Source organism: Varroa destructor, unplaced genomic scaffold (assembly GCF_002443255.2).
Source record: "Varroa destructor unplaced genomic scaffold, Vdes_3.0 BEIS01000003.1, whole genome shotgun sequence".
In the NCBI taxonomy this organism is placed as follows: domain Eukaryota; kingdom Metazoa; phylum Arthropoda; class Arachnida; order Mesostigmata; family Varroidae; genus Varroa; species Varroa destructor.
In genome coordinates, this window is record NW_019211456.1 from 55,331,541 (window position 1) to 55,357,619 (window position 26,079).

Sequence of the window (26,079 nt, forward strand, 5' to 3'; positions counted from 1 at the left end):
CAACGGAGGATGGGTCTTCCGCCTGAGGTTGTGGTTCTACTAAAGCGTTCACTCAAGAGCCATGGACAATTCACTAGCTGATCGATTATAAGTGGACATACTGCGAAGCAAAAAAGACCCTGACATGCGAGAATCGATGATATTTACCCAATTTCATTCGAAAATCGCCCATCAGTGTCGCGACAAACACGAAGGATTCGGTACCTTAATTTTTCACCAATTGGCGTATGGTATTTAACAAGTCATCCAGCACGCAAGCTGTATGTTGACCACCAATTCGACAAGCCTACGCACAGATTGGAAAGGAAGATTTGGTATTGACCTTTAAAGTGCAAAAAATTTATTGTTTACATTCACAGGTGTAGACGATTCACTTCATCCATGTATCGGCGCCCGTTTTTAAGTATATTCGTTAATACGAGCGGTTTATCGTTCCTAACGATCGACTATCATCTTGCTAGAGTAAGATCTTGTATTGAAGCGCCGATCAACTTCGCAGTTCACTATGTAACACGTGTTTTCTCTTTTAGTCACACAACATCGACTCGATGCAGAACTTGAGAATAAGTCCTTGACTAAAGTCAATGCGGACCTTACACGACTGGGTAAATTGCGCAACAGTCTACCTGTTCGGGAGAGGACCCTCAAAACGAGGGACTTTATGTCTGTCCTGTTTAACACGCACATCGTAAAAAATTGGCTCTTTGGCTGAGGTGCAGCCGATGCGCTGTAGCTTTTTTTTTAACTGTCGCGAGTTCTCATCTAGCATGCAAAAGTGCCTTTTCAAAGATGGGAGCCTTTCGTCGTCAATCACCAATCCGCTCTTCAAAGGCTTTTCCTTAACAACCGTAATTTAGAGGTGCTGATCGCCGACAACCATACTTCCCAATTCGCTTCCAGTAGGTTCCGTCAGACTAAGTATCGATTTCGTCCACTCACAATCGTTGCACACTCGGTCAAAAGCCAGCTGATAGACATAGAAAAACCATGTTTCCATCGATTTGTTCCGGCAAAGCGAAAAGCCACAAGGCGAGTGTGCCCGTTATATATGGACTTACTTCAACCTGCCTGGTGCCAGGCCACGACCAACGAGGATTCTCAAACCGGCAATGAAAAAGAGAGTACTATATATAAGTGTGTACATATGCGTCGTCGGCGTTTCAAAGCCCTTTGCAATCCGGCACATTTCCGCGACGTCCGAGACTTGTCCACTGTTCGACGATGGTTAACAGCAAGTCACTTTTGGAAGAGGGCAGGGTGTTGGAAATATTTCTCTCTACAACATGATGTTTGTTTATTTTTTATTTAGTTTAATAGTTGCTTCTACTTGGAGTGTCTATTCGCGAATCGGAGTCAGAGGTGTGCCAGAATAAATCTGCTGAGCCTTAGTTATAACCGTTAATTCAACACAGAATCACAATTATTAGCGTCATTATTATTAAACGTAGCAGACAAATGAATGCATGAAAAACAAAAGTAAAATGTCACGGCTTAGTTATTCTGTAATATGTACGCTATTGAACGACATAAATTACATTAATGTGTTTGTAATCGACTGTATAAGTCAGTAGTCGGGATTTCTACGGCACGGCAAGATCATGCTAACACCATTGAAGCTTTGCCGTCCAATCATATTGACTTCCAAAGCGTTTCATTAAATCATCATGGTGTATTTATCATCCACCATATAACGGCACTGGGTAACATTCATACCCGTAAAACATTACATCACCTATTTCCTTGCAGTTGTGGAAAGTGTTTCGAGAGGTAAGCACTTTTATAATTCTTGTCCCAGCCCTCCTCGGACTTAAAGGCAATCTTGAAATGACTATGGCGGCAAGGATGTCAACCGAGATGAACACAGGACGAATGGACACTCTGAAAGAACAGTGGATCCTCATTTCGGGAAACCTAGCATTAACTCAGGTATAACAAAGTAATAAGATTTTGTTCTTTTTTTGGTCAAAATTGTTTAGCACATACATATACTGTGCTCTTTATCGTAATTGATAGGTATGATATGACATAATGAGTAATGTTGGGATTGCAAAGTGCTTGTTGCAATTAATTATCTTTTGCGCAGTAGTCCGAATTATTATCAATGTAGTCAAGTAAAGCCCATGGAAATGAATTTTACAGACTTCTTATCTGTTACAGTAGTTTTGTTAGCACCTTCTCCATAACTAGCTGGTCCTTGTTTTCTAAGGCACCATTGATTAAAGCTAACAGCTTTATTGTTATTTTGTTGATATATATATATATATAGATACGGTAAAATCTTTTTTTTTTCGTGTTTTCTAGCTTGTATGAAGTGTAATAATTAATGAAGCAAATATGATCACTTAGAATCAGGTATCCAATGACAACAACATGGGTTTTCATCTAACCATAGTTCTGTCGAGAATAGTCTTTTCTTTGAGGGCGAAAATTGTAAAAATATTTTAATGTATCATTTTTCCTCATTTTGCAGTGTCAGGCGACAGTGGTAGCATTTTTGGCGTCACTATTTGCCATTGCCATGGGAGTGATCCAAGGTCAACAGCCAGTAAGACTCGACCACAGTCTTCTTCTGACTGCATCTGCGCTCATTACGGCCTCCGTGGCCTCGCTAGTTCTAGGAGCTGTGATGTCCGTAATAATAATTTCCTCTAAGAAACTTAGTATCAATCCCGACAACGTATCTATTCCGATAGCCGCTTCACTGGGCGACATCACAACGCTTGCGTTACTTGCTGGTTCTGGAGATGTACTCTATACTGGAGCTAGTTAGTATGATTAAATATACTTTTTCTATTATTTCACCAATTTAATAATATGATGGTCAAAGTGCATATGATCAGACTTTAAATCTATGATCGCACTTTTTTCGAACATCCTTCTCACGTATGACATACTTTGTGTATCATTTACTCGGGGGGAAATTGGTAGTATGGTTCCATGGTATGAAAACGCACAGTAAGTTTCAGAAGTATTTTATTGCTTCCTTATTTCACAGAAAGATGACAAACAAGTAAGAATAGTAGAAAGCATGCAATTCTGTATAAATAACCATTATACAAAACTCTTCTGTGAATATTTTAATTTGGATGGTGTCTATTCAAGACCGACAAGGAAATCCAAACGCTTAATTTGCAAGAAAGGTTCGAGATCAGGAAAACATGGAGTTTTACGTATATTTAACACTATGTCACACGACATCATGGCACAATCAGCCATAATCTATACATAAACAACTATCACCGCATCTGTAGATAAAAAGTGTGATATATTAGTATTTTATATATTTGCTTAGTATGGAGTTTCAGTGAATGAGACAAACAAACAGGCAGTTTTCGTTAAGTTAGTAAATGATGCGACTGTACGATGAACGTAAATCGTGCAACAATTTATATATTTAAAAAAATCCTGGACAAACCAACCAGCAAAGAAATGGGCCGCTTCAAGTTTGGACAGTGCAGGGCATAATATTTCTTAATGCGGGAGATAGTTCAAGCTTTACTATGGCATTAGCAAAATGAAATACAAATGTCTCACAGGCACATTACCAAGCGTTTCCTCCAGCGCAGTTTGGGTAAATGGGATAAGAGCGGAAGAAATGGCCAGAGTTTGCAGCTGCATTTAATTATTATTAATGGCATAAACTTATGTTCCCCAAAATAACGTAGTAGGCAATTTTAAGAAGATCCTAAACTGAAGTTGATTCAAGAACTACTTCGTGCCCTTCGAGCCACAAGTCAACTCCAAGGCGATCCAAAAAATATATTAGTCTTAGAACGGAAGTACCGGAAACTTATGGAAGCGTTTTCAGAGCGAGGAAAATTAAAGGCACAGAATCCCTGACGATTATAAACAACCAGTCAAGCAACTGAAATTTATTAAGAACATTTTTACACGAAAATTTTAACAGCTGACGGCATGTCATGACATCTGATCTGGGTACAAAACGTGACTTAGGTCTTAAGTTCAGATGAAAATTTGAATTATTTAAACAAAAACATGAAAGCTGGGCATTTTCATATTCGTGACCTTCAACCAAGTGACTTCTATTCAAATTGCAAGTGTGTCGACTACGATGAAAAAGGCAAAGGAAAGGACTTGAAATACTGGGGCTGTTATTTTTTAAGATGTAATCTAATCGATGTGTTTACCATAAATTTATGAACATTAGGAAAGATTATTATACTTGTGATTTCGCCTGAGAACCACTCTAGCTAAGCACAAGCCTAGGACCACCGCACCAAGGATTGTTCTGACATGATAGCCAACCTAAGCGCGCTTCCATCTTTCCGAAAATCAAACTGAGGAGACTGACATTTGATGTGTTTGCCCCAATCCTAGATTACTTAATAAGTGTTTTAAAACACAACAGAATTGCCTAGGATAATACAGTGTAACGGATATTACTTTTGTGGCATTGGTTAAGCGCTTGAAAAAGATAAGGAGATTTCGATAATTAACTGGAAAGCAATTATTTCAATCAATCTCTTCATACCTAAATTTTTACCATCTGTGTTTCCACCTCCCTGTGATCCCACTTCAACTTTCATTTGGCTTTTTAGGAGATGTACTTCGTGACTTTCTAATCCGTTTTTTGTAATAATTGTTGCACTGGGTCGTTCCGGACGTGATCACTCTTCGATGTTCAAGCGAGCTTGTTTCGATGCTGTCTGTGTAATTAACGGTGATTGATAACAATGGAGGAACAACTTTTGAAATTCGCTAACCTTAGCGTTGGTCCTCTTGTAAAGAGGCTGTCGACTTTGGGCTTTTCCGTTATATTTTCTGTAAAATATCGCCCGATATCTCTACAGTAAACGGTCCCGACAGAAAACTTTTAAGGAAGTCATGTTCAACTTTTTGTTTGTAGGATGGTTCACTAACAGTTAGAGCGGCGCATGAAATATTTTATAAAAAAGTGCCCATTCTAAAAACTTATTGAACACCTCATTAACTAGTTGACCTTCTTCAATTCGTTCTACCCAATAATGATTACTTATTATGTATTTGAAGCAGCGCCTCTTGTCCAAACTGATTCCAGGATAATAGAGGACAACCCTACTGTAAGGACGCCTACTTTCGACGCCAAAACTAAAAGGTAACAGGTAGACGCACCCAGCTTCTAACGGGTTATTTACCTATATTATAAACCTAAAACTAGATACGTGATTCTCGATCTATCTATGAATAATTTTTTGAGCTTGAAAACAGCTCCTACCGGAGGGAACTGCTTAACAGACTACACGGCTGCCCCGTGAAATTATACAGGATAAGTGCTCAACAGAGAAAAAATAGGGTTACATTTTAGTATAATATAAAACAGCTAGCTAAGGTTGATCTTCTTTCCTAAATGACAAAGGATTGCTTGACAGATTTGCTTGGCTGTCTTCACTAAACGAACAAAGTAATCAAATGTGTGCAGGGCGAAGTTTGCGAGCTGTTCCGTAGGTTGTCTCACTGAATTGCCCCTAGGGGGCAAAAGCTGTCGCCGAGAGGCTTGTTCATAGTTGCCACGGCCCACACGAATTTGCGGTTCTCATTTTTGTCTTCATTGCTCAAAAGGTGTAGTCGAACGGCCAAAGCAGGCACGGGGCGAAGCCCGCGGCTCTCGAGCGACAAAACTAAAATTCGAAACTTATCTGTTTATAGTACAAAGCAAACGTGGCATTTCGAACCCAGTCGTTTGCTTTTCAAATTTTACTACCGTATCGTCCGACAGAACCGCAGCGCATGCTTGTTACGACTTTCTGTTGTTAAAATCGGTTCAGTAGTGGCACTAGACTGATCGATTATTTGTACGCAGACTGTCAAACGATACATCAGTAAAGGATGTTCTCAGAGCACGTTGTTGTAGGTGGGGAGGAAAATACTAAAATCAAGTGAATAGGGCGAAGACTGGTCACAGAAGAGGGACAACTGAGAAGTAAACACCAAGAAACATTTTAAAAGAGCTACAGCAAAGGCTACTTATCTACTTAAATCATTGTAATTTAATTCCCCGAGCATGTTGGAAGTGATCATAGGTTCAATGTATCGGAGGTATCATATATGTTTTGAGTTCTCTTTATTTAATCTACTTTACTCCAGTACCTTGTCAAATGCGTCTTTTTTTTACATTTTTGCAGTCAATGCAGACATCAATATTTTCCAGATAATACGATGCCTGCATGCTCTTTTTTTTTCGTTGATTTCCAATGACCTTACGGCAAGCCCGCTCCTGTTGTTATTATCACAAGGTTTAAACATAATTAATAACTAAAACCAATTCGATATCTATTTATGCAGGTCAACTATTAGAGGCCTGGTTGTACTATTTCTTGATACACTACAGTGAATCTCCGCTTTCATTTCGCACAGAAATCAAATGCAGTGTTTGTTCAGTTGCCTGAACATGCTTTTGAGACCATACTTAAGAGCAATATAAAGTATGTTTTTTTAGATGTTCGTGGTAGACACACCAGCCTGTTTTCGGTACTTCGTATCTCTGCCTGATGGTGGTTACACAACTAAAATAAGCACTAAGAGCATCGGCATAGGAAAGACAGCTAAACATTTTAGACATGCTTACATTATAAACGTCAAATATTTACGTCAAAAAATTGGAATGCGTAGCTTACGAAGGTCCGAGTTTTGATGAATTCAAGAACAATTAACAACTTTGTACAAATTTACGTGACTTTCTTGCAAAAACTATCAAGCAATTTTACCCCTCTTTCCGACTCAGCTGTGCGTAGAATCGAAAGAAACCGTTGGATTGAAAAGTAAAAGGCAAAAACCAATAAAAAATTTAAAAGACCGATCTAGAAACAAACAAAGGTTTATTTGAACACCGTACATCACTTCGTCAGCAAAATCTTCAGATATTATTTTGGAAACAAATTTAATATAATATTAATCCTCTGATTTAAAAAATATTGCTGTCTATTCAGATCCTTCTCATGTATTTCACAATCTGGGATGAAGACTACAACAGTGTGTAATATCACAGTGCGTTCATGATTAATGACTACTGATGGTCAAGGTCAACGAGTTGATAGAGACTTAACAAAACTTTCGTAAGGGCATGTAGAGCAAAAAAAAAAATAACTCAGAATAGACAGAGCTAATTTAGTAAGTCATTATATCAATAACTAGAGAGGAAGCAAACAAAACCGCAATAAACAGAGAGTATGAGGCATTTGAGTAAATCTCGAGATTTATGTGTGTGCAAATACAGTTTTGTTTGCCGTCTGGGTAATTCTGACATAAGGTGACAGTCGCAAGGGCACGCGGCACGCACAAGCATCAGTTGATAATAAATTAAAGACGACTAAGGCATTTTTTTCTAATGTCCCTTAGAGTAACGGGCACTAATTATAGTTGTTACTATTCTCGACTAATGCTTTCTAGATTTCTTATTGCCGGAGAAAAACGCTCAAACACTAAGCAAAATAAGCATAAAAAAGCATATTTTTCTTCTTCATACAGTACAAGACAATGCTGCGAAATCACATAATAGATTTATAAGTGGAAGAAAAATTTACCGCTTAATTCTCAGAAAATGTTGCCCATTTGTCAAATCAGAACAATCTGACTTCATGGTTGCTAGCAAGAAAATCATTTACAAGCGTATCCGATTTACAAGTTTTGGAAAAATTAAAAGAGAATAAAGTTTAGTGTATATCGCGCCGAATGAGTTACAGTTCGCCTATTAAGCGTTCCATATTGGACTGTGAGGATTGCGACAGCAAAGGTTGTTTGGATAAAGTTAAAATTGTTGGTATCTTAACATTTGTCGCTTACGAGTGGTTACATAAAAATAGATCAAGAAAAACTAGGTGAGTTGAGTTTTTAGATTTAGGTAGATTAAGCAAAACTGGTAAGATTAGCGGGAATAACATGATCCGCGTATTGAAAGGGTGGTATGGTTGAATGTAGCTATAACAGTAATTCTTTAACCGAGCTTAATAGTTTTATCAGTTATCCAGTACCGTTGGCCGGAACTCCAACAGATGCTTCAAGTAAAAGTACCACTAACCCTTTTCTACGTCGACGAATTGACTGGCAACGTTGCTAGCCAATCCTCTATTTTCAGGGCAAGATCGAGAATGCAGTGTTTCGGGCGGTAAGTAGCTATATGTAAACCTTATCGATTTGCCTTTACAAGCGGTAACCTTCAAAAAGATTCGATGTGGCATCTCTTTGAAAGAACTTAATTTGTAAGGCAAGAGGGACACATTGAGAAGTTACTTCTGATTATAGTGCTACTAGCCTTGAATTAAGGTTACGACGGGTCGCTTGGATTTAATACACCGTTAAACCGTTATTAGAGAATTTGTCGAAAAAAACCATCTCATTACCGAACTCTTTGATAGCCATTTAATCGATGAATTAGTATTCGGCACTGCAAAATATAATCGCATTCGCAATATGCCTTCGAATCATACCTAGACGAAAAGCGCTCTGGTCTCAAAACCATCCGCGATGCTTTGTGGAAGCGAGGTGATAGGTTCGAATTGAAACACATTATTTATTTATTGATGAAATGATTGTTGATGAAGCGACAGAAAAGTATCAGAGCGGATCCCAGTGCTAAAGGAGTCATATATATTAGTGTTATGCGAATACTACAGTTACAAACTTTTCTAAACTTTCAGTTAAACTCTTTCTGACAAGCTGACGGAGTAGTTAATAAACAATATCAGAATTCTAGTAAAAATTAATGCAAATTAACTTAATGCAAATCGTGTAACTCATGTTCGGTGATGCGAAGATCACTAAATCTTGGGTTCCAAAGACAGATACAATGTTCGAACTAATAGACTATACAGGAGGAAGATTTCCGAATTCTCCGGAGTAGAACGCGCGCCTCCTGCGAACGCAGACATTTACATGGACACATTGGACATCTAATTTGTTGTGTAATTTATGCATGTATGACACTGCTAAAGAAAATTTGCAACACGCATGAAGTGTTGTAGTTTTAGTTAGAATGCCAAAGAATATCTACTATTGTCACCTGTTCTTGGACCCAAATTTAAATCATTTCGAAGCAGTTAGAAGTACTACTCGATAAAATATATAGTTAATGGAACTAACCTCTAAATTTCAAGCTCCATTTGTATCAAACTTGGACCACTATTCTTTTTGTGAAACATTTTGAACATGTGCCGAACATTACGAACAGACTTATTATACCTCTTCAAATAAGTATTAACCATTTGTCAAAATTAAAGTCAAAATGGATGCAAATATTTTTTCATATTTTAAAACAATATTTGATCAATGACTTTCTGGCACATTTTTTGTAATACTATAATTCCATCGCTGTAAAACTTTTTGGCTTCGGACGAAAAATTGTAACATGTTTTGCATCAGTTCAGTGATTGATCTAAACTGATGCCACTCAAATGAAATAAATAGTAGCCTGATTGTGCAAGATCCGGGCTATGCGTTACAATTACCCATATAAATTTTTTTTCATTTTCGTTAGGTAGCTCAAGATGTATGTGGCATTGTCTTGATGGAAGACGACACCTTTTTCTGTTCACCGGTTCCGATAATTTTTTATTAGCTTGTTATGATCTTCTTAGCTGTTGACAGTAGAAGCCCAAATCAATGGCTTTGCCAGGCGACAGCAATTCACAATAGACGATTGTTTGCCAATTCCACTGCATCACCACCTTATTTGATGTCAGTGTGAGCTCTGTCACATATTGTAGAGAATACTGTCTTTTACTTACACATTGTCGTTCATGTGATCTATTTTTCATTACATGCAATCAACCCTTTAAGAAACGGATCGATTTTGTTGTGTTTCTGTAAAATTTCGCAAGTAGAATTATGATCGAGTAAACTTTCTGCGTCAATTCGATTGAGAGCCAAATATCGAACATTTTTTCGTAGCTAGCTTTTTTCAAATGTTCTAAAACTGTTCGGCAGTAGATGTTTGGTTCCTTGATGGGTCACGGCTACTCACGTGTCAGCTTCGGAAAACTTTTGGAATAATTTCATAAACTTTTTCGCAACTGGTTGACTATTACGAGCAGTATCTTTCATGGCGAAATTTTCAGGACGAAAACGATATAACCATCTTCTTTCAATAGCGCGTCTTGACCATATGATGTTGAAGTTCCCCAAGGGTCCACCTTCTACGGATGCTGGCCTATGATGAGATTCGGCGATCAAAGGACCTCCTTATTAAGGTTGAAACGATTATTTACGTGGGAAATTCGCGGCGATTGTGCAAGCAAAGACTACTTTAGAGAAAAAGCCAGTCATGCGTTCAAACAGAGCTCGATATCGATTAAGGATTATTGACTGTGGCAAAGATAATAGTAATATTTTGGAGTTTTGCCTGGATTCTACTGAAAGCGCTTACCCACGCGATCAAATAATTGTCGATATGGGCGCAGCAAATGTCAGTGCCATTAGGGCGAACGAGGCCATATTGCTAGTTAGGACCATTTCCTGGGATCTAAAAGTTATACAAAGACGCATCCTGTGGGCTAGCCTGAAAGGGGACGTGATAATATGGCGAGAGAAACGGGACGCACTTACCAGATGCTCATCGGGGCGGCTGTGAGAGACATTATTCCTAATGTTGAGACTTAGACAACACGGCCCAGTAGAGAACTTGCCCACTATCTCACCCAGTTTCTTACAAGTGTTGGGTCAGTCTAAGGCTATCTTTACAGAATTAGCAAGACCTGTTCGTATAGCTGTGTTTTCTGTGCACAGCGGGCCTTATGGACACGAGTTGGTGGTTGGACATGGTTGGACACATGGTATTCAGGGCTTTTATTCAGGCCCGAGAGCAATGTAGAACACGGTTAGTGACGGTGTCTCTTCGTAGCGGTATTAATGACATCGCATTTTTCTTCACCCTTTTGCGCGATGGCTGGGGCAAGAGAGATACTTAAGAAGGGGCGGTACTAAGCGGAAAGACACGTATTTTTGATTGTGCCTCACAACGGACGATAGGCCTGAAAGATAATCAAATGGCAATTTCTTCAGCCTTTATTATTGTTAAATGAAAAGCTGGGCTAGAAACGGCCAATCAAATCGAATAATAAAAAAGAGGATTAAAGGAAGAAGATGAGGCATGGTTGCGAGCGATCATTAGAGACTGAGCAGATAAAGGGTAAAGGTAGTGAATTCCCGCACGTACCTCGACTTAAGACCGGCAACATCTCACCGACAATCTACAGCATCAACGAAAGCGAAAAATTTGAAAATCGGTAGTTGTGATAGTCACCATCGAAAAACCGCAGAAGCTATTGTCAAACTGTTCTGTTTTTAGATCGTACCACTTACCTGTTACGGAATCTGAATTAAGCGAAAGAACCTACGAAACATGATTACTGATAAAGTTAAACTGAAAATCCTAATTTTCGCATTTATTACTCTTAACAGAATAACACGGAACCATCTATCAGCGTACCTGTTAACCGACATTTTATCGTTCGTGGCTGTAAAACGATATATTGATTTTTTGTGGAACAGAAGCATATTACACCTTTATAAACAGCAGCATATAATAACTACGAAATTGGGCAAAAATGCACAAAAGGAGTGATCGTATCATAGTTACTTCAGCCTACAATTTTCATTATATGCTAGGTGAGAGTTATTTTTGTCAATTTTGTGAAAACAGGTGTATACGTCTATTCAGGAAGTATAGCAGAATCCAATTAGTGAGTCAACACAGGAATTAGGCTAGCGAGCCATATTCAAGTAAACGCTTTAGGAATATTAGTATACTATTTAATTAATCTGCTACGTCAAGCAAGCGTGAAACAACTGTCGATAATATTTACCGATAATTATAGTAGAACGAAAAAAACTTTCTCTGCATTAATAGAAATGTACATATGACCTTGCCCACGGCACTGTCTCACTTGCGTCTTGCTCCGTATTAGAGCAGTGGCGTGCACTTTAATAGCTGTTTTTGCAATAAAATTCTCAAGTGCCGCCTTTTGAGCGTTTTGTGATGAGCTGGGTAGAAATTCTAGCGGGGAAAAACCGAACAATTAAAAAGTACATGGTAAACAACTACATGTAGTAATCGTTAGTAGTTAACGGTCGTGGCTATGTGCTTCAGACCGAATAACGGACTGAGAAATTTTGAACAGTATTACACGGTTCAAAAAAAATTCTGGAAGTTTGAGCTACATGAAAAAGAGTTGAGTTGTGTTGGGTCTAGAGCTCAGCGTTAGGCCGTGATAAACGTTTGTTTGTCATTTTAAACAATCAGGTCCTTTTCTACTGGTTTTAAAACAAGTATGATTAAAACTAAGTTGCTTTTTAAACAAAAAAAAAAACGAAGCTTGCTTGAAAGCTTTTGCTAGTCGCTCTATTTTTCCAAGTTATAAGTTGAGCTATCTTAAGCAGAGCATCAGAAGATTTCGATAGCCCCAGCTAAATAAAATATGCCTACTGCTGGATTAAAATCTAAACCACCTTATATTTTTTGTTTGGATCCCCCTCCAAAGTGGGTCTTTCGTGTGGCAGAAACACAACATTTTCGACACAAGAGTCTAAAGTCACAGTGAAATATGTATCATTGTACAGACAGGGAAAAGCTTTTCAGGCTACATTAAATAAGCCATCTGATGGATACAATAAGGAAACTGAGCAACGAACAAAAATGCTGTATTATTATACACAGTGAAATATAAATAAATTCATATCATTACATTTTGAAATTAAATAATAACTCATTCGCAAAAGGAAGACACGTGGTTAAATCATGATTATAACTGATTTGTTCTTAGCTCAACTCCCAGTCCTCGTAATGACGCGATTGTTCACCTATTTTTTTGACCCTGGTTGAGTAAAGCTCAAAGCGCCCCAGATTCTCTTATAGCCTGAATCGGGACATGTATGAATCTATGTCAGCTCTTTAGAGTGACGCGTTTCCATCAAATTCTTGGACGGAATCATGTAAATTATAGCCAAGTCTATATATTATGTTTTTCTTAAATTTACGTTGGTTAACTAAAATATGTTTCCTGTTCTAATTCTTCAGCCGATGTGCGTCTATACATATGCATTGTGATCTTCTTCACACTATTTGTTCCATTATGGGTTCAGATCGCCCGTGGAAACGTCTACACTCGAGACGTTATTGGCCCAGGATGGGTGCCGATTATCTCTGCTATGTTCATCTCCAGGTACAGTATCTTCTATCCAGAATGGTCTTTAATCCTTGAAGTGTTTAACTATATGCCGCTTCAACCTCATACACTCACTAATACGATTACAAAGAAAATGCGCATGTTGTTAAAGGGGCAGCGCTTTAATGTGATTAAAGCATCTGAAATCAGGATGTCCTGTATACGTCGATAATGACATGTGACGAATTCACGACTTGAAATTTTTCAAGAAGTGCGGTAATAGCAAATGTGCTAAGCTTAGTTTAATTTTTTAAATGTGGTGCAAGGTGCTTAAAAATCGCTTTACGTATACTCGGAAGAAAAAAGGTTGTCGCGAAATAAGATCTATTAAAGATCTTCATATCATGGTAATACTGGAGTTGGATTATTATTTGAATATTATTATAGCCATATTATTTGAATAACTTCGTTCTCTTAAAACGTACTTTTACCTACATAGTTTGACACAATATTTCTTCTGTACATCTTCTTCTTCCAATATTTTCTCTTGTATAATATATATATATATATTATTTTTGGATAGAACCACATGTTTCAAAATTTATTTTTAAGAATGTACTATACCAGATGCCAAAAATTGGTTAGACGAGTCGCTAAGAAAAGTTTGCTGTCCCTTTGCTAATCTTTCCTATCCTTCTTTTTGGTCAAATTTACAAATAAAGCACGGAACGATTTAACCCGCCAAATTTCGGTTAGTCTTCTATAGAATTGCAAAATCCTTTAAGCTTCGTGTATCTCTGCCTGTATCTACCAAAGGATAACTCTACGCTAAATCAAAATACTAGTAAAAAAATAATTAAAATTTATATAAACCAGAATAATAATAGTGGTCAAGCTCTAAGCAAGCTCATGTGAATAGGCCGTCATGTTACGGCGAGCCGACGGCATCTACTCTAAATACGTCAAAGCTTAATAGAAGCTCTCTGTGTGGATGTTTTGGAGCTTTCAATAAATGAGCACTTGATTGGTAACATTTAATTGTTCCCGTCGGTAGCTAATGACGATATGCCACTTGTTGGGGCATCCCGGATGGACCCCAAGGCTTTGAACGTATCACGTGTTGCGTTGATTGTTTACCTCTTCAGTGGCGTGTACCAAAATCATGGATCGACTTCTGCCAGACCTGCTTGGCCTTTTTCGTCTTCTGGTACGGTCTGATACTCCACCTCCATAGTTGATCAGAGCCATGTTGAAATAATCGGTGCATAGAACTTACAACAGCACGTACTAGTTATATGAGCAGCACAAAGGGTCTCATTTATACGACCAACGGCGCTCAACCATTGACTATACACGGCGTTACGCGAGAACTTCGCACGTGAGCTTCTGAAGACAAAATGCAGGACTGTGGAAAGTGTTACTTTAAAGTTTCAAATTAGAATATGAAGCATGAAAGAGTATCGGCTATAGGCTGGTGCCCTCTGCTTGCATTATTTCATTTTTATCTGAACCTGAAAAGACTTTTTCCTCATTTGCGTTTATTTTCGTCAGGATAAATGACAAAGATAATAAACGTAGATTCCAAGTAAAAGTTGCAGTGCAGCACCGGAAGTTTCCTATATGAGAAGCTACTGAGCTCTAACACTGTGGATAAAACAATTTATAGATAAAAGTTATGCATCTAGATTTTCGTTTGGAGTAGCTAGCACTTCGGTGTTTCGGATTCTGTTGAAACAAGAGACCACGCATTTCAATACATCACATAATAGATATTCGACACAGAGAAAGGGTTTTACGATATATTAGAGGTTTACGACGGCACTTGCTTCTGTTGGCATCTAATCTGGAAGAGACGGAAACGTACATGTACCCGTATTTGAGGGCTCAGTTGGCGGTCAAGTCGATAAAATGGTTAAACGCTGGTCAATCGCAAGTACACGCCACTGTCATATTATATTTTGTAATATGCTTATATATAAGCATATATAATATATACGGTATAGTAAAAATACTAGGGTTGTATTAGGGTGCCTCTATCTCGCTCAAATAAAAAGACATTCTACGTATCAAAGCGGCATCTTTTCAGCCACAAAAATAGCTGGATGCGGAGATCTATCGAGATATTTAAAAAAACGGCAGAATGTTTGTCCATTACCTAGCGCCCGTTGCGGAGCGCTCCATCGTAAGTCACTCACGGAACTTCTGTACATACGGTGAAAAAGCTCGCACAGAAACGGACCCCGCTAGCGAGCCACAATTTGCTAATATTAATTCACGAGATAAAAGATAAAACAACAACAATATAACCGTGTCAAAAGCGCTTACAGACGCACTTTTAATACCGGGGAGGAGCTTCATGTATAATCGGTGAAAGCGGTTTTGTGATGCACAAGGTAAGCCTATAAACATAGGCTTTTTGCAATCAGGGCCCAAATAGAACTGCATCCATATTAATATATTTTGATATTAGATAACACATGTAAATTATTTAAGTTCTCGACAAATGCTTTTCACGCCGATACAATAGGGTGGAAGATTAAAAGAAACCATTTCAAAGAGATTACTCACAATGGGCTGCCTTAAAGAAACGAAAAAGGAATTGAGAGATTTAATCAAATCAAAAAAACAACAATGAGCAACATAAAATAAAAAGCAAATAATAGTAAAGGTCAATAGCATATATATATATATATATATATTGATTGCAAAAAGATGAGAATAGGAATTAGAACGTTATTACAATTATGTTAATTTTCTTTTTCGACCCTAGTGCGGCTGGTTCCATCATGGACATGCATGAACACCTGTTCCCAAGACTTCCACCTTTACAACCAGTGATCGCGGGAGTGGCCGGAAATCTTGTGGCGACCCAGTCATCTCGAATTTCTACTTTTCTGTATGCTCACTCCGAGTTTCACGCTTCACAGGTAAACTCACAGATATCTGTGCTTTTTCCTAAGTCTCTAATACAAGTATTTCCATAGAGTATTGAAGTTATCCCCCTAGAGACGCATATTTCATACAGCAGCATTACCTTTGTAGATTTTTAAAAATTATATTTTTGAATCTAATAATTATACTAATATGCTCAACAGTCCCGAAACATTTAATAGAGCGAAAAAATATTCTGAGAAGAGTCATGTGAAAAACATGTCGTAGGAAATACATTCACCTGAATAACAATTTCAATATTACAAGGAAAGATTGAAATGTCTCATCTCGGACAAAAGAATCAAAATCGGAACACATAGAATATCATCTTGTCAAGCTATCAAGGTATACTATGTAGATATTTAATGGAATTTTTTCTGCACTAGTTTTATTTGCCTTTAAGCCTCGCTGGCAGAGAGGATTAAATAGTTTTGACTATGTTGCGGTTCAAAAATCTTATCCACTCGCGATTTAGGTGATCCATTTGATAGTCCTGTGCAATTTCCCAACGTTTCCAAAAACGAAAGGCCCTGTCGTAATTCAGTACTGGGCACTTCCACCCCCCACAGGTCAACGTGCGATTTCAAATATTTTTCGGATATTGTATGTCCAATAGTAATATAATTCTAGCATTTTACATGTCCACATCAATCGTTAAATAATAGCTGTCACGATTTATTGACACAAGTATTCCATAAAATAGATTTTTACGATATATCCTTCGTCGAATTGAAAGGACTATATATTCTAAGAGTTATTTATAAAAAGTAAGGCTCAAAGGCTCCTTTTTGCAACACCCTCTCTTTAAAAATCTGATATTTTGACGACTTATACTCATTTAGCTTCAACTCCATCTTTAATTTCATTCATCTTACTTCCAGTCGTCATGTTGGATTTAGCAAGGGCCACTCTAGTGAGGCTGCCCTCTGCATGAGTCACCATTATGTTAAAATGCATACTGTCGACGGCACTGTTCATTAATATGGTCAAACCTTCAGCTATCTTCGTAAGCCATTAACCATTAATCCACCTTGGATTATCGGATGAAACTTGTAGGAGGTTTATGAAATACTGAACGATGGGATTTATCCAAATCGACATCAGCAGTGTTTTATGCCGCAGTATAGCTACTTTTTCTACTAAGGCATCGGCCAGGCCACTGCTCTAGGGTCTCATCCGGTTTGTACTCCATGTGAACCTCTTACCATTGGAAGTAACTTTTAAGCCTCTACCACAGGTTTTGCTAGTAGAAAGTATTGACATCTCAATGTTAGCTGGAAAGTAGAAATCAGTTCGCCACTAACGACTTCGTACTGATTGACCATCACTTTTTGATTAGCATAAGGTTTATCGCTTCCTAAGACTTGCACTTAACGCTATCAAAATAGTGGTAGTTTTGTAATTCTTCTTGATAATTAACCAGTTCCCATTATATGTCCTCTTTTTAAATGTCTCCGCATAGTTTTTGCCCTTTTGCACCTCAACAGGCCTGGAATTTATTATTATCTATTGGGTAAACACAATTATATATCTTGCGGATGACTAAAGGCCGATTGATAGACTATTTCTAGATAAAGAGTTTGGTCACTCTGCGGTACTTGGGTAAGCCTTGAACACTGTGTAGTTTATGTTGAAAGCGAGTTCTTGAAATAGCGAGCCAGTAAATGGTCAGAATTTTGACATTTTGAACAAGTTCTTTAGTGGGTTTTTGAAATCTCACCCTCCAGGCTGCTATATAGTAACACAAAGGAGATTCGCAATCATATATACGCATGTGACAATATCGGACTAAGATAGAACAAACGTGCAACTGCCACCTTTCATTTTATCATGCTTTGGCTAGCAAGCTTCGCCTATTTCATATGTTTCTGCAGCGAAGGACCCAAACCGTTATGATGAGGCGAAATCTCATGGTGAATTACCTTGAGATATGGCCATTTGACGAAGTAATTATAAGGTGACTAATTAAGTTTTAGATGCATTTAGTATCTGCTGGAACGGGGAAAATGCTTTTATGACACATCCTGGGAACCGCCTTTGCATTTTCGTTTTTGTTCACTTGTGGTATATCAAACAATCAGTCACCTGCAAACGCTATTGTACCATAATGCGGGTAGTATTATCGTTCGTCGATATAATAAAATAATGTTAATATTTGAAATTTGAAAAAGCTCTATCGACAGACTGCGTCGAGTTGTGTAAGCCGGTATTATTACGCTGTTATGAACGACGTGTTTTCCTACCTGTATTTCTACATAGATATATTACATTAATGAGAACAAACTGCGCTTCGTTTTGCCTGAACAAAATCATCAACTACCATTTTGTATATTTGTTTCCTTTAGTAGTATTGTGCTAGTTAAGCATCACTAGCTTCGCTAAGCGACACGAACCAATAGAGCTAAGCCAATGCAGCAATTTGTTAATCAAAGCAAGAAAACATCGTTAATGTACCAGGTTAAATTGCACAGTTGATCAAGAGCGCTATAAAAATGTTTAGTTAACGATTACTCACCTATTACGATTAGTGACGAGCTGCCATCCAATGCCCCTGGTTTTTTCGACGTTAGTGGCGTGTGCAACCTCTAACATCAAAAAAAGATAGAGGAAAGGGAACGCCGCACTACCTCCGACAAGGCTGAACTGACGTATAGTTTCTTTTCCTTCGATAGAAAACGAATGCTCTGAAAATGATGATTTCCTTGCGTTCTACAGCAATACTACCGGCAAGCTCGTGCGTCTATGCCGACCGTTGCTTTGTCCATCAAAAATGCTCTTCGAAATTCAGAACGTCCATAGTGTTAGCTATACTGTCACCGTTGATTTGTTATACGTGAACCGAGAAAAAAAACTAAGATATAAATATGTAATTGTGGGTTTGCGTACTGTTGTGGCAATAAAGTCATCAAACGACTTCAAAGGGTCTACGTACAACCATGTTTACATGGGAAACTTTGTCTATAAAAAGCCCTGCTTCCCTGCTCCACAAATACCCACTCTGAAAGTGAGTCGCCTTTGTCAAAAAAGAACTGCAAATAAAAATACACAAAAAAAAGTGTAATGAAAAAGCAACCTGCTATTGACAGAGCGTTCAACCAGAAAGGTCCAGCGAACCACTAAGAAACCTCTACTGAAGTTCGCCTAAATTTGGCAAAAACATTATCGCGTTTTTATAGCCCAACGTTAGTTTTCAACAAGAATACCCCAACTTCAAACAGCCATAGCCTGGATCTCGGCAGCATTTTAGTCCTCGTGATTCCTACCGATCTTTAGCCGAAGGATTTGAGTAGGGAATGGCATTGCGTACTAAATCACGGTCAAAGTGTCGCACGGCTACCTTCAAAAATAAGCTTCGTGAAATCTCACCTACCAAGGACTGTTCAGACTATCAGAGTAGAAGCAGCGACTACGATAGCCCTTGCCAGGATAAAGACGGAAGTAGAGAACAAGCCAGATACACAGCCTTCGGCAATGTCACAGACAAACTCAGCAAACACAGCTAGAGAGAGTATCTAAAAACTAGAAAGCTATACTATTTATTAGCAAGACAAAGTGTATAAATCTGTTTATTAACCAGGAACGACTTCTAGACTTATTACCGGAAATGGTTAGATGTACGGGAATGAGGCTTAACCGGGATCTGATTGGAACCTTCAGCTGTGAAGCAAGCAATAAAAAAACAATTCGAGCACACAAACCTTAACAAATTAGGAAACGGAAAAGTCTCTACTTGTTTTAGTAGCGGATTATATCGTTCTCTACACTTATAAATGCGTCCTCTGAACGAAAGCTACCGGTGTTTTCCGGATAAGTAGAGCAATCCAGTTTACTTCGTTGTCATCATAAGTCAAGCGGTATTGTGAGCCATATTGATCAACAAACGGGAAGAAATGTACCGGCATGCTCACTCGACGGAAAATTTCGATATTAAAAGCTTTATAATAAGAGTTACCCTTGGCAATTCTTGCCCTCTTTTTTGTTCGAGGAGTATCTTACTGTTAAAGAGTAATAGGGGAAAATTTTTAAAGGAGAGACCATCTACAAATTGATGTGAGTGTTGCCGGCATTGGCCACCAATCTACGAATCTCATGCGTGCCCGGCATACATGGTATGACTCACACACTCAATTACCACGTTCTTCGAGGATGAGCGTAAAGAAGTTGTAACAAAATGAAGGCTAATATTTAGGAGTGAACTATAATGAACGTAGTAAATAATATCATTATTCTAATAACATTGTAAAATGAACGCCTCCAGATGGCTGAGAGCTAGATGGAGATCCTTACAACACATCACTAAGGAAATGAAGCTCAAAGGGGAACAACAGCAAGAAGAACACATTTAGAAAGTAGCGAGTTTTGCATTTTGCATTGAATAACAAAAATGCTAGTAATAAAAGTTAAAGCTACTTATCGTAAAAAATTTGCAATCGGCATCCAATATTTTCTAGATCCATAGTTGTTCATGGAGCACAGCTACGTACAATATCTGCTACTTGCTGTTGCTTTTGTTAACTGTGGCTGAATTTTTGCGGGTTTTACGAATTTTCACGTAATTTCTTCATCCTGACCTTTATCTTTCCAGCGGACCACGCGCTGGTTTGCGGGATCTGTGGCAGTAGACCTGTAAGACAACGGCTCCAGATTGACCTCGCTTAAATGAATTCTCTATTAACCGACATCCTCACATAATTGTTGTTGCTATTATTAAAAATTTGTCGCAAAAAGCTAGATGTTAGAAAATTTAAATGCCGCTGAACCATTGTCATTAACTGTGATAAAAAATTTAGCCATTGCCTTGTTATAATAAAACATCGCCATTTTCGTGAATATCGCTATTTTTAAAACGGCGTTAACCTTTTGGCCAGTTGCTCGTTCTGTTTCGGCCTAGCGGTTTCTCTATCCTAATAGTGTAACGGGGATGTCGAAAGTTTTATCAAAACTTATGAATAGATGCTAAAATCATTCGCGGTTTTTCATTTTTCGAATTCAGGTTTCGCCCAAATTTGAAAAACGATTTGGCCGACATAAGTGAGTGTTTCTAGCTAAAAAAAATCCAAAACAAATTTGTACGCTTTTTCAGGTATGCGTGAGTCCCGTTTCAGTTTTCCTTGGTAAAGGTCGCAATTCGCGGACAGCTCGCATCCTTCTGGCATTGGTCATTCCTGGTCATTTAATTTTTACCTACTTCTTATCATTCTTCGTCGGGCAACTCAATTTAACCGTCCCTTTCCTCGGGCTTTATTTGCTCTGCGCATTGTTCCAGGTATTGTATGTATTACAAACTGGCAATATGTGTATCCTTAACTAAATGTCAAAACCCTGTCTTAGTAATGATGAATTACTAGAGGATTAGCCATATGCAGGGCTAACTAAAAGTTCACCATATTTTTCATCGTCGTAACATTAATCGGAGCAGCTTCGTGTTAATATTACGATAAATTACAGTGCTCTACACATCGTTGCATAATATGCTTTGTCTTCTTGACTGATTGGATATCCTTTCATTTTTATATCGAATTCAAGATAATCTTCAACCTACTTTATGTATGTTTCGTGTAGTTAAAAAGCTTTTTACTTTGAAAATATAACAGCGAATACTGCAAGCGATCCAAGGCGAGAACTCAACCCTGGTCTTTTGATTTATGACGCCTGTTGTGATTTTATGTGTACCGAAAAAAATCCACTAGATGATGCCAAGTCGTACGCACGTTTAGCAGAACATTGTCAAGCGTTTCAAAAACTTATCAAAGCCCTATTGATTAAGGTGTCCATCCCCTTAGATGTCCTGGGTGCTTTCTACATCTGCCTTGGAAGAGTAGATATTTCCTTATTACTGATCTCAGCAAGTTATTTTGCAGCATGGTATTAAACTCGTTTTCTTTTTTAATTCTTCTAAACGTCCGGATATAGTACGATACATAAAAAAACGGGCACCTTCAAAGTCGCTTGGTGTCGTTCCGATCTACCATTGTATCGGTGCTACATCAGCCTTCTCATTAGTCTAGTCTCATGCACATTTGCAGACACGTCATCAGATTAAAAAAAATTACGGGAGTAACTTCTCCAGTTGCAGGATGTTAACCATTCAAGCTAACATACCACCGCCTAGCTGCCGGACCGAAAATACGTATAATTTTTTTAGAAGTATCGATCCTCATTGAAAAATCAAAATAGAATGTTTTTTTTTTTCATATCAACTACAGACATCCCCGAATGACAATTTGCTTCTCTCAACCACCAACCACATTGTTAATTTCAAATCGGTCCCAAAGCCACGTAGATGTTTTGAAAAACTAATTGTCAAATTTTGCAAGGGGCGTTACAGCGGTGTCTGATTTGTAATTTATGTGTTTTGATCCGTTGGAGTCCGGTTCACATAGAGCACTTAAATTCGGGCTGTTAGTAGATTTTTTTAATAGAATTTGTAAACATTCAAGGGCCAAGCAATGCCCTAACTTGTAAAACACCTGAGTCTAAATCAGATTGAACACTTGGAAATTCTTGAATAATCCTTGAATATAAATAAGCCATTTCCTAAGCTAGCTGACGGTGTCGCACTCAACGAAAACGATGAACAGTTGCGTTCTAAAAATGCAATCTGCTGCCAATTCGGCAGAGAAGGAAACCCAAAGAGCGGCCTTCACTAAAATCACGAATAGCAAAGTAACTCCACAGAGCTTCAACTGGGCATTATTAACTTGGGATCTGATACTCGGAAGCATTAGCAATACTAGGTGGAGACGACTGTTGTTACGCAGCAGAATTCAACGTCAATCTAATAAGATGCGGCATAAGTCAAATACAAACAGAATATACATAGCGAGGCTTGACCATCAGCAATTAAGTGAAGGTGTTTGTCTGAATTTGCCACGTACCGGTTTTTCTTAAAAGAACTGAAGTATAATCTTCCAGTTCCGAATTCCAAATCTTAGGATTACTGCGTTAATAAATTATTGCTTCGCTAAAAGCCCACTTGCCCAATGTTTTCACCATAGTTTATAGATTTTACTAACACTCACCTTCAGGAAACAATATTATGTGTTAATTATCAGTTCTCATATGAACTCAGTCACCTGCTCACCCTTGATCTACCTATAATCGTACATAACGAATAGCGTATTGTATTATCTATCAAATTCCATCCAGGTTAATAGTGCCTAACTCGGTTCTAATTTTTTCCGGATAACATAATCCGTAAGGATAGGAAAGCAGATTCAGGTGTAGAACCACTGAAAAAAAGCCGTGTTTGTTAAAGGCTTTACCCAAACCGATTTTATGTTAAAACAATCCAGTACTGTAAATGTGTTTCCTACACTAGTGCCACTACGGTACGTATTTAATATAAAATGCAAAATGCAGCAAGGTAGCAAAATAGGAGTACTTATTACTTACTTAGGAAAACTAGCTTAAATTTTGTTGAAAAATTCAGCCACCGTTAGGTACTATTGGTTACCTATAATAGTAATGACGTATCTAGATATCATAATAATAGCTTTAGAAGTTACCATATCGCTTAATATTGACAAACACAAATCGTAAATTACCCTGACTAGTAAAGAAGAATGAGAAAAATAATGCCGTTCTAACTATGCTTTATACGTAGGACAGCCATCCGAACCTCTTGTTTTATTTCTCTATTTATTCAGATCCAAGAAGGCTTTGTCGAAGGTTCTCTTCGTGAACAATGTATTTCGTATACTCTGTTTTATATATCTATATTTAAAAGTTATGTTTGTGCAGTGATGCATGTTCGTTTTGTTTTAGAATCACATTTTTGAATTATTCAAATTTTTTAGTTACTTTTAATTAATGAAGACGAAGCTTAATAAATTTTTACTTAAAATCTACCATTATGAACTGTATAAATGTCATCGTAGAATAATGGGTTACTTGTCAAGATGTAGTGTATTGCTGTAAATCAAAATTCACTGATTAGGTTTCCCGATTCCTGAATACGCCATAAAATGGTGTCAAACAGTAAAGTGAGTGATGCACAGTCTGGTTATTCGATGACGACTCTATTGTTACGCTTCGATCACAGCACAAATTGATGAAAAAAGAATCAGCAATGATTTCAGCACAATATTCTATATAGACTAAAGTTCACATGATTTCGATTACCTTCATTTGTTAAAGACGGCCATATGTGGGCTAGCATATTACGCCACCGAATCTTTTAAACAAGTTATTTATCACGAGATTAAACATGGTAGCTGTTGAGAAACCGTTAAACGGCTGACCTCAGTGTGTAAACAACAACACTTGGTTTGCATCCACTACACGCCACAATGTCAGTATTGTACCTTATATGAATTAAACGTTCCTTAAGTTTTTCAACCCACTAAGCAACTATAAAAAACGCAATATAAACGCGGTTTCCATGGCACGCTTCTAACAAGTGAGTCCTGGTACGTTCTCAGGTAACCATACTGTTATATCTTGCGCGGTGTATGGTATTCTGGTTTTGGCAAAAGGGCCTCGACACTGACAGCACATCTATCCCGTACCTGACGGCTTTAGGTGATCTTTTAGGAGTGTCCCTTCTTACACTGTGCTTCTATTCATTGCGTATCATCGGAGACCCTAATGCTCTTCCAAATTTTCTAAGTTATGCTTCCGGTAGCGTCAACATAACTACTACAGCTTCCAACGACTCGGAAAAAATTATAGATTCCTTTATCCCGGCAACAACATTCAATTCTTTGTCGTAATACAAAATGTGATCATTATGCTCCAGCCTAAGCTATATGACCAATAATAAATACATAAAGTTAATAATATGAGTTTCAAAAAATTAATTCAAGAAGTTACTTCAAAAACTATTCTTTTGACATAAAAATGTACTAAAGATTAAAAAAAATATATAAAAATTATATACAAAAAAAACCTATATATTTAAAGTAGAAGAATCTTATTTTCATTAGTATGGCTATCTATATATAAAAGTGTCCTTTTTTTTGCCAACATTTTATGTCAGTAAATGGATGAGCTCCCAATAAAGATTATGATAAAATATCAACGAGGACTACTATTGGAAGAGATCTTGTGTAGCCTGAAAGCAGTGACGTTTATACACGCATAGGTACCTATATTTATATAGCATTTGAGATGTACATATACTATGCACGAAAACATAGGTCTGGAAAATATAAGCACTACTTTCGTACTATTTTTTTCAATAAAGCATCTCCGACAAACTATCTTCTATTATGTAATTTTCGTTCGCATCAATCACTTATACAGTTTTTAGTCAGACAAACTTTTGCAAGAATTTCCATTATTATACCTACGGTGGGAGCAATACTGGGTGACTTGGTAAGCTATGTTACGCTACGTTATGATAACTGGTGAGAAGGGTTTCTTCTATAAGATACTTAAAATGTACAACAGCGTTTTTGTTTGTAGCTTCTACAGTACAGAGAAGATTTGCTGCGAAAGCAACGGAGCACCAGTTCCTAATCTGCAAAATATTATATGTGCTTATATTTTGTAGTACAAAGACAGTTGTGGAGAAAGACGCTACTCGAGACCAGCTAACATTTTTCATTTGCCGCACAATTACTACATCTCACAAGTAAATGCAAATGTTTTCTCGGCTGTCATAATGCAACTATTCAAGACATACAATGACTGGGCTTTTATGATAAACTATAGGAAAAGGTCTTGTTGGTACGAGTAAACAACAATTTTTGCTCTTATTCCGAGGTCACATCAGATTGCCCACTGAGAGGTTCCACTATTCTTGAGAGTGCATATTATGTATTGACTTATTGGAACTGGAATGTTATTAACTGTCTGTTATTGAATGTTATTAAGTATCTGGCACTGTCACCCGAAAATCTAACTAGATGATGCTAACGGACGTGCGTTTGCGAAAGGTTTAAGGAAAAGCAATCCATGATATTTAATGATGGGCAAAAAGTTGAGACTAGGCGATTTTTTAAGCGAATTCAAACTAACACCAACAACATTTCGTTGTTTATTACTATGTTAAGTTATGGGGCACATCAGCCTTGTCAAGGTCATCGGTTCATTTGTTATTTGTTTTTAA

General features: G+C 37.7%; 1 protein-coding gene across 2 annotated transcripts in view; it reads left to right on the forward strand.

Annotated features, from left to right (window-relative positions):
* Nucleotides 1–25,233, forward strand: part of LOC111247800 (solute carrier family 41 member 1-like) — a 45,492-nt gene extending 20,259 nt beyond the window's left edge. Inside the window, exons 3-8 of one of the 2 annotated variants that reach the window (XM_022799204.2) lie at nucleotides 1,747–1,926; nucleotides 2,471–2,765; nucleotides 13,007–13,151; nucleotides 15,865–16,021; nucleotides 21,109–21,291; nucleotides 24,449–25,233. In XM_022799204.2, coding sequence (XP_022654939.1) covers nucleotides 1,747–1,926; nucleotides 2,471–2,765; nucleotides 13,007–13,151; nucleotides 15,865–16,021; nucleotides 21,109–21,291; nucleotides 24,449–24,739 — 1,251 coding nt within the window. In that variant the 3' untranslated portion in view covers nucleotides 24,740–25,233. The remainder of the gene's footprint in view (nucleotides 1–1,746; nucleotides 1,927–2,470; nucleotides 2,766–13,006; nucleotides 13,152–15,864; nucleotides 16,022–21,108; nucleotides 21,292–24,448) is intronic. The other variant, XM_086983610.1, reaches the window with a different exon arrangement.
* The last annotated feature ends 846 nt before the right edge of the window (nucleotides 25,234–26,079 follow it).